Source organism: Humulus lupulus, chromosome 5 (genome assembly GCF_963169125.1).
Source record: "Humulus lupulus chromosome 5, drHumLupu1.1, whole genome shotgun sequence".
Classification (NCBI taxonomy): Eukaryota; Viridiplantae; Streptophyta; class Magnoliopsida; order Rosales; family Cannabaceae; genus Humulus; species Humulus lupulus.
The window spans coordinates 4,693,488-4,704,129 of record NC_084797.1 but is presented as its reverse complement, the minus strand read 5'-3'; the positions used below and the strand labels follow the sequence as shown (position 1 = coordinate 4,704,129).

The window sequence follows — 10,642 nt, the reverse complement described above, 5'->3', positions numbered from 1 at the left end:
ATAATCAAAAGACCAAATTGAGGCTTCATAGTTAGCTGTTCGTCGATCAATAATTGTAGTAGCAGTAGTAGTAGTAGTAGTAGAGCTAGGGCTGTGGACCACAGTACATTGGATGGGGTAGCAGGCACTTGATCTCGATCTTGATCTTGATTTTGCAGTAGTAGAAGATGTTTTTAGTCTAATAGGGAGTGATGATGGAGTAATAATAAATTGGAGTTGAACTGCCATGATCAGCATTTTTACAATATTTTGGGATGAAATCTTCTTCATTGCTTTGCCTTGTATTTATATAAATGTTAGTATAATGAGTTAATGATGCAAAACATTATTGTAATTATTATTTAAATGATGAGTTACATCGTTTTCCACTTTGATAGATTTCTTTTAGATTCATACACGTACGCATCCAATAATACTTCTATTATTATTATAGTAGACACTTATTTCTCTTTTTATTCATAATTAAAATAGAAAAACAAAAGCAAAGCCCACCAAGATATAATATTGTAAACCTTAAGAAATGTGATATGAGTTTTTCTTTTTGAAGGAAACAACAAAAACTAGATGTCATCAAGAGACAATACTACTAACCCTATATGGCCCCCCACAAAACCACATGATTCATGAATTCACACACTCTAATTAAGTACATTTAATACATTTAAATATGTGTATTTATAGATATATATATATATATCAAATTTTAAAGCAATGAACCTCACTCTCTCCAATTACAATTTATATTTGTTTTAAAGAGATAACTGATCATACCATTTCTTATGTAGGTCACGTTTGGTTTGGTTGGAGTAAATAAAAATATAAGAATATGAATAAGAATTGAAAAAAAAGATATGAATAGAATAGAATAAAAATTAATGTTAGTATAAAAGTTAAGCGTGCTTGACCTGGAGTAAAATAATTTTTTTCTATTTTTCCTCATAATTTTTTTCCTTACTAAAATTGAATGTCCAAACAAAGCCTTAAAAGACGGCGAAAAGATTTGGTGAAGGGCAAAAGGCGTCAAGGACTTTGCTATATGCGGCGGAGACAAAAATTGGGGTGGTGATGGTCGTCGGTTGGGGTGAGATCGATTTGTTGAGCCATCGACTGATGATTAATTGGAGAGAGAGAGGTAGTTAAGGAAGCGTCGGACACTTAAATTATTGACTCCATAAGGTTAAAGTATAGAGATTTTAAGCCTTGTTTCTTAATCAATACTTTAAATATTCATGTTTCTAAAATATTAGTTAACGCCTTTGACTGACGCTAAGTAATGACACACACTAAAAGCTTTTTTTGTAATAGTGATTATGTTGAGCCTATATCCAGAAGAGCTCGAAAAATGATGTTAAGTATTTAAAGAAAAGTAGAATGTATACTTTCATATCACTCTTTATATCTTTATTGTTACAATTCTTGCTTTATTTTCTTTATTTTAGAACAGTAGCAAGTCCATTATCACGATTGTAGATAAAATGACATATGCATACACATAGTGGAATTACTTTATATATTAGATTCATGAAATTATATATATAATGATCATTAATTACTTTTACTTATTAGGGGATAGGTTTAATAATCAACTCTGAAATTCGTTCTTTTGATCGGTTATCCTGAGAACTGTGTCCATCACCATGTTGATACATAAATAGTCCCATCCTAGCAAAGTTTCTGGCATCTTCAATCATTGATGAGCTTGCACATAATCCTTCTGGATTATTCATCTCTTTCCATGTTTCACTTATCAAAAACTTTATATGCTGACGAGCTTCTTCTTCAGATACATTAGTTTCTTGCATGTAACATTGAATTGATTTAGGGGCGTCGCCTCTTTTGATTTCCTCCTATTTTAATTGAAGTATATAATTGTTGTTAATAAGTCAACTAATACAATATAGCAATATATAATGTATTGAATATATATAGATAATTATAAGGACCTTAGGGACATTATTTTTGCCCCTACCGTAGGAGTGTTTTTTATTTTCGACATTTGGAGAAATTATAACCCAATATATTTTGTATGACTGCGTACATGATAGTTATAGTAGATATTCTGCTAATTTTTTAGAAATTCTGAATAATTTACCGTGCCAAAATTAGAGTTCAAACAAAATGTTTTCCATGCGTATAAATAAAATCAGACACGTGTTCAAGTGACTGTTGAACTCTGATTTCGGTATCTTAAATTATTCAGAATTCCAAAAAATTGGCGATATGCCTGTTATAACTATCATGTACGCTATCATCAAAAAAAAAAGTTATAACTTCTTTAAGTGTCAAAAATAGAAAATGCCTCTCTACGACAGGGCAAAAGTGATGTCGTATAATTCCTATATATATATATATATGTATAGTTAACTTACAGATGATGTTGCTAGATCATTTGCAAGTCGTAAAATTATGGCTGACTGACGAACTATGGGGGGATAACCTTCTTCCAAGCATTCCAAGACCTCATTGGTTATAGTGTGATTTGGATGAGAGAAATAAGCATGAACAATAAGAACCGGTCCTCCTACTGATTTCCAAGCATTATCAATATATTCTTGCAGTGTTGGTGTGTATCCACTATAGTACCATTTTGCTTCTTGAAGAAAACTTCTACACATGTCTACCCACTGAAAATTGTATAATTAGGCTTGATAATTAGGGATACAATTAAGTTAGAGTGATGTAATTTTATACCATTAAAAAAATGTCATGTAAACCCTACATATGTATTATTATAGTTGTGATGTTATTAGACTATCTCCAACGAGAGATGTAAATAGTGTACTATATTTGGCACAAAAAATCAATATGTTATATATTTAACACAATTTCTAGCATTATGCTCAAATGTATAATTGTAAAAAACTGTTTTTACAATTTAATATATTTCAATAATGCTAATTTTATCTTTCACTTGCACTATATATCCGTTTCCAATATTTTCACAGCTTTAACTTTACTATAGCGGCTCTAGTTTCTAAATTGCATATGTTTGCTGGCAGATGGCAATTTGCAATGATTTGGGACAGGTTTTCTTTTCCCAAACATAGAGTTATCATTTGGCTAGCTCTCCTTGACAGGTTACCAACTCTTGATAGAATTCAGAGATATAAATCTCTTCAGAGTATTGCTTGTTTACTGTGTGGGCATGATGTAGAATGCCACTCTCATTTGTTTTTCTCTTGTTGTGTTAGCTCTAAAATTCTGGTTGAGGAGTGGTGTGGTATATCTTATCAGGGGCATGATCTCAAGAACCTGTTGAAAAAAAGATTTCGCAAGGCAAAAGGTAGATATTTTTCAGCATTATTTTGGCTGTGGTTTACTTCATTTAGCATAGTAGGAATTCTATTTTTTTGGAACCATAATTGTTTCCCTATTGATGTTATAGTTAGGAATATTATTCATAGTGTGTGTGAATTTCAGTAAGTTCAACAGGGTAGATCAGATTTGGGTGGAGGCTCTTCTTAGAGTATGTAATTAATTGTTGGGGTTTTTATTGTTCTTTTGTAATTGTTGTGTTGCATTACAAATATTTCTGATTTACCAAAAAAAAAATATGCTAATTTGATATTTATTGAAAATATACAAAAAAAAAATCATTTTTTTTATATTTTATTGTTGATAGTATAAGATAATAATAAAGTAATGAGGCAAAAAATATAACATTTAATGCAAATAGATAAAAATAATACTAAAATAATATAAATAACATAAAAATAAATAAATAAATGTAGCATTTATGCACTATGTTATATTATGTGCTAAATTTGATCAAATTTTTAGCATGTGTAAAATTTGGCATAACAACAAGTTTTTTATAAAGTAATCTACATTTTAGCAATGCATCACTAATTTGACACTCGATTGGAGATCATCTTAGTAACTAAAATGCATGCCTTTTAATATATAAGAAATAAATATACCGTTTTCTTGAGGTATTCAATGTTGATGGCGATATCTTGGTCTCTTAATACCTCAAATACCATTTCATTTATGGTATTGTGTAAAACAAGGAAAGGCATCTTCATATAATCAGGTAACTCATTTATCATTTTCACATCCCATCTGCGAAACAATATTACATACTAAGCAAGAAGAGCTTCATATTATTGTAAATTTCATATTGGTGAAATAATATATATATATATATATTTGCTTTTTTTCTAACTAAGGTTGTACTTATTAGACTTAGTAATAAGTATATATAAATATATATATATATATATTGAGATGATTGTATACTAACCTCTCAACAGCATTAGTGAAAAGCTCTAACTCCTCCAATGTTCCATAAACATCATATATATCGTCAATTAATGTTATTAGCTCATATAATTTGGCAGTTATTGTTCTAAAATAACTGAATTTTGGCTCAAATCTTACTCCAACCTTCCATAAGAAACACTCCATCAATCTATCTCTTGCGAAATTCAATTTCTCTCCGAGTTTAGTATGCTTCCACCACCTTGTATATTATCATAAAAATTCGAAATTATTAATTTTATATATTTATTTTCATCATCATTATAATGATTCCTTGTTAAAAACTTGTTTAGTGATTTATGGTAACAATTTATTAATATTCAATCTCCAAAAGTCATTTCACAATCCATGGAAACATATCCATCCCTAGCTCAATTTTTTAATATAATAAAAAAAATCTTCGTGAGTGTTATCAATTGGTCCAAATTTAGTCAAGATATTATATAAACACTACAAATAAAGTTAACATTTAGTGACAACTTTTTAGTCACTAAATGTCACTTTTGTAACAACAAAAAATTACTTGTGACTAAAAAATCATACTTAATCACAAGTTGTCACTAATGTAGTTTTACACAACCTATTATTTTTAGTGATAAAGTTTGTTATGACTAAAAATATATTTAGTGACAACAAATTGTGATTTTTGTAGCTAATACTTTTAGCCACGGACTTTTTAATGATGACATAGGTAAGATGATTTTGCTTTAGTCACAAAATTTACTGCGACTAAAACTAAGATTTTTGTAGTGAAAAGTAGACTAATGGTCACACCAAAATTTGTGCAAAATGTCACTTTTCTCACCAAAACAATCTACTTATATCATTCTTTGACTTTTATTGCTGCAATATTCCTATATAATAAAGTATATTAAAAGAAACATTATTAATTTATTTATAATATCACCTGAATATATGTTTAAGTTCCTCATGATGTGTGGATTGTATCATGTTGAAATCTAGTTTGGCAAACTCAAGCAAAGTGGAATTCATGTCTTGTTTTTTTTCATATACATGGATGAACCACTTGGCTTCTGTTCTTGTGGTCCTCCAATGAAGTGGAAGCTCCAAGGCATGACTCATAACTTGGATATTATAATTATAATTATAATCATGATCATTATTATTCATCAAGTAGTTTTTGAGACATTCGGTTGAGAAAACCCTAGCTTCCTCCAAAATAGGTTCACCTTTTTTCTCATAGAATGAAGCTTCGTACAAGGCCAATACTCCCATAATATCATCACTTATGCTTGCTTTGAATTTACCTGTCTCGTCCTTAAAAATATTAAAAATTTCTGCACTAACACCAATTGACTTAATTAATATTATAAGATTTGATCCAACGATTATCAATTATTTTATAAGAAAGTAAAAAAGCACATCAAATCTAAAACCAACTCAAAATAGATGACAAAATTACAGAAAACCTTGTATATATATACATATATACCTTGAGGTACTATATTCTGTTAAATATTTAGAATATTCTATTAAAGTTAACCAAACAAACCGTTAAAACAAAAAAAAATTCAATATCTACAAACTTTTTATATAGAAGAGATATGTCATGTACTTGGAATAGAATGTAATACCTTGAGGTACTGCATAGCCATGTTGGCGTAGGAGCCTAAATTCAAGAGCAATGGCATATAAATTATAATTAGGGTTATTCATATTATAGGGAATTTTTTTCTCCAAAATAGTTTTTATTTCATCCTCAAGACGGTAAGATAATCCAAGTCTTTGCAATGTATCAATGAGCTCAAGTTGAGCTAAAGAGTTTTCCATCTCAACAAGCATCCTTTTCACATCTCCCTCGAGCTTATTCACTCGACTTGTATAGGGCTCGCCCTGCATTATGCATGCAATATATACTATCCATTATGCTCGTATTTAGCTAGTGGAATCGGATGGAATTGGATTGGATTAAAAATTATTAGAGAACAAAAATAGAAGAATGAATGAGTTGATGAATGGCTAGCTAACAACAAATTAGAATAAAAAAATTAAACATATTGGTACAAAATGCATAGATGGAGATGAATTGGATAAAATATTTATCTCAAGTTTTTTAATGGGATTATGTTATCCCAAACTAAAAGGATTGTTTTGATTGTTGGATTACTTTATTTTTTTCCCTTTTCAATATCCTCTCTAATTTCATAACAAAATTACATTATAAAAAATAATTTAATCCAATCCTATCCTATCCTCCAAATATGACCTATCTATAAAAGGGTAAGTGTGTGGTCAGGGCCGGTCCTGCACGTGGTATGAGACCCTATACAAAATATGTTACTTTTAAAAATTTTATATATAAAATGACATTCTTTAAATTTTTGGGGAATTTGTGTATGTAAAAAAATAGTATTTTTAAAAAAATTTGGGGCCTCATTATGTGGAAGCCCTTAGGCACAAGCCTAGTCCACCTGTGCGCAGGCCGGGTCTATATGTGGTTGGTTATAAGGCTTTATTTGGTGGTGTGACTAAGATAAAAGACTATCATAAATATTGCAAATATTGGTAGAGAATAATGAGAAATAAATCACCTTATATTGGCTTGTAAGAGACTGAATATAATCAAAAGACCAAATGGAAGGTTCATAGTTGGCTGATCTTCGATCAATAGGATTAGAACCAGTCCTATTGACCACAGTACATTGGGTGGGGTAGCAAGCACTTGATCTTGATATTGCCCTTGCTCTTGCAGTAGTAGTAATAATAGTACTATTAGATTTTTTTGGTCTAAGTCGACTACTAAAATTACTACTGCAAATAGAGACTGATGATGGAGAAAATTGGTGAACCGCCAAGAACTGCATTTTTTTTCTTCTTTTTAGGTCTAATTAAAAAGACTACACTTTTTTTGGGGATGAGAACTTGTGTATTGATTTGCCTTGTATTTATAATTGGTTGCAACCTATAAACACAATAGATTATATTGAAAGTGAAGAAGTCTTTAAGATTAATGAGTCTTAGCCTTTCATTTTCTATTACACATATTTTTGTTGATTATATAAATATCTTTAAATTAATAAAAAAAGAGATTTATTTTCTTTGTCCTCATCATAACACTTTTGTATAATTGGAACATTTGTCTATCTCTATTAATTTAAAAGTTTTGTTGAATTTTACTTTGTCAAGACTGAAGCCAATTAGATACATTTTGAATTAAAAAAAATGCAATTTAAGAAAAGGAAACAATAGAGATATGGATTAGCATAGACTTTTATTACACTATGAAAAAAAGAAGTTATTATTTAGTGATAATTTTTTAGTTACAACTAAAGCTTGGTTATTATTATTTTTTTTTTAAAAAATACTTAGTTACAACGAAAAATTGATTGTGACTAAAAACATAATATTTTGTCACAAATTATCTCTAAATGTAATTTTAGTCACAACTTATTATACATAGTGATAATTTGCTGTGATCAGTATAAATACATTTAGTCACAACAAATTATAACTTTTGTGACTAATATTTTTAGTTACAGACTTTTTAGTTATGACATAAATATAATGATGGCATTTTAGTCACACTTTTATGAAATTAAATTGGTAATATACCATTTTGTTCCCCGGAGTTTATACAAAATATCAGATATGCCTCTGTCTTCATAAATACCGAAATGGTACCCTCTGTTTTGTTGTTCATATCAAAATGGTATCCTGTACTTATTTTTGGTCAAAATTATTTTTTCAAATACCATTTTACCCCTCTTATATATTTTTTCTATAATTAAAATTATTTTTCATTATTTTAATAAATTAATAATACTCAAACTTTATTTTTAAAAACATATAAACTTACATAAATAATAATAAAAAAAAATAAATGAGTATAAAAATAATTAAGTTTTATTTTTTATTCTTTTAATAAATTAATTAACATATAAACATACATATATTTAAGTTTTATTTATTTAAGTATGTATGTACATAAATAAATAATAACACTCTAAGTTTATTTAAGTTAAAATCAAATGTTAAATAATAATAAATTATTTCTCATTATTAATTTATTTTAATTATTTATTTTATTATCATTTTTTTAATTTTATTATTATTTCTTTAAGTTTGTATGTTTTTAAAAATAATTTTAATTGTAAACAAAATATATAAGTAGGGGTAAAATACTCTTAATTTGAAAAAATAATTTTGACCAAAAATAAGTTCAGCGTCCCATTTTAATAAGAACAACAAAACAAAGAGTATCATTTCGATATTTATGAAGACTGAAAGACATATTTGGTATTTTGTATAAACTCATGAGAATAAAATGGTATATTCCCAATTAAATTTTACTTGTGAAGATCGAAGCCAATTAGATAAAATTTGAATTAAAAGATTGCTATTTAAGCAAATTAAACAATAGTGATATGGATTAGCATAGACTATTCAAACAATAGACTTTTATTACTTTGTATTTTTTTACTATTATGGATACTAATGGTTATGCGCCAAACAAAAGATATGACAAATGATTTTATAATTAAATATTGATGTATTTGTTGGACTATGCATGTGATTATGACTTCGATTAATTATTGTGTTGCAGCACATTTAAATACTAGATACAAGCGTAATATCACGCTTGTTTAGTTTTATTTATATAATTTATTAATTATTTTTATTAAATTTATATTAATGTCATATAAATTTTAAATAAATATTCTATTTTAATTAAATAATTTATTTATTTTTGTTTGAGTTTATGTTTGTTCTAGTTTTTGAATTTGGGAGTGACAACACGATATTATATATTATATGTTTAATGTAATATTAAATATTATACGTGGATTTTAAATTTAAGTTTCTTGCTAGTTTTTAAAAAAAAATGTTACTAATTGAAAGTAGATTATATTATATGTTTAATATGATATTATATTCTAATAAGTGAGTTTAAGTTTAATAAAATTTTATTTAAGTTATAAAATAATTTTATTATTTTTAAATAATTATCATTGTAAAATATCAAAAAAATATCATATTTTAATTTGTTTAATTATTTATTATTTAAAAATAATTATCATTGTAAAATATCTCAAAAATATCTTATTTTAATTTGTTTAATTATTTATTATTTTTAAATAATTATCATTATAAAATATCTCAAAAATATCATATTTTAATTTTTTTAATTATTTATTTTATTTTATTTAAGTTTAACTGTTTACAAGATACCATTAAATATAATCATATTATGTTAAATATAAAAATACTCTATTAAAGTTAACGTAAAAAAAAATAAAAAACCGTTAAAACTAAGAATTTTCATTATCTACACACTTATTATATAGAAGAGATATTTTTTGAAAAAAATTATTTAAATACAAATAAAAAAATATATTGTTTTGGCCAATAAATGACAAATTCGATTAAAACTAAAAAAGTCAAAAAATAAAATCGCCACAAATAGGTAGCTAGTCAAAGATCAAATGTGGAAATTACCACTTAAATTATATTAATTAACCCTCTCACACAAGGATTAACTTAAACGACAATGAGGGCTACAATAAATTTCGTACGTTACAATGTTTTATTTACTATTTTTTTCTTTTTTCTTTTTAAGTTTCTCTTGAGCAGTCAAAGAATATCCAAGGCAGCCATTGATGACCAAGCTCCTCATGCCACAACTCATTTACCAACAACTAGTGTTGATCACAGAGGTGAAAAATAGTTACCACGGTAGTTTGGTAGCCATGGAAGGTGAGACCACTGCTTGAAAAATAGATTTTAGTTACTACAAGAAAAGTAATTGCAGCTACATTTTGTCGCTCCCAATAATACTATGTCAATGCAAAAGTTAACCCCACAAATTTAATTGGTAAAAATAAGCATTTGTAGCGACATTATTGACATTTGCCGTGACAGTCCGCAACTAATGAGTCAAAAGGGAGGGAAATGTTCGCTCCACTATCATTCGTTCAAAGAGAAATTTTGAGTATTTGGGGTAAAGATTGTCACCATTTGCGGTGACTATATCGCTAGCACTTACACAAATGGTATTGTCTGGAAAATTGGAGGGAAATTTTTCCTCTAATTTATTTTAGTGTCTAATTGCAGTGACATGATGAGGTTTTGCAGCAATATTATAATAAATAATCAATATATGCAAAAATTTATCTTAATTATTTATTTCATAAAATATTATTCAACACATATGCTTTCAATGACACGATTCCTAACAATAGCTACATTAATAAATTAGGAATATGTCGATATTATCTAAATATTATTCAATAATAATAAACATTAATTATATAAAAATATTTTTTTTTCTAAATTTCATAATTAACAAACTAATTTCATTGCTTTAATAGCACTTTGCCTAACAATCTCTCACATGTCCTAAAGCAAATGAGGCATCTTCTTT

The 10,642-nt window shown here is 27.4% G+C and overlaps 1 protein-coding gene across 1 annotated transcript; it reads right to left on the bottom strand.

Annotated features, from left to right (window-relative positions):
* Window positions 1-1,355: 1,355 nt before the first annotated feature.
* Window positions 1,356-7,149, bottom strand: LOC133834245 (myrcene synthase, chloroplastic-like). The gene is made up of 7 exons (XM_062263784.1): window positions 6,813-7,149; window positions 5,856-6,114; window positions 5,168-5,558; window positions 4,244-4,462; window positions 3,921-4,062; window positions 2,370-2,624; window positions 1,356-1,847 (listed from the first exon to the last, which is right to left on the bottom strand). The coding sequence occupies exons 1-7, from the start codon at window positions 7,083-7,085 to the stop codon at window positions 1,563-1,565; spliced, it is 1,824 nt and encodes a 607-aa protein (XP_062119768.1). The 5' UTR covers window positions 7,086-7,149; the 3' UTR covers window positions 1,356-1,562.
* Window positions 7,150-10,642: the final 3,493 nt, after the last annotated feature.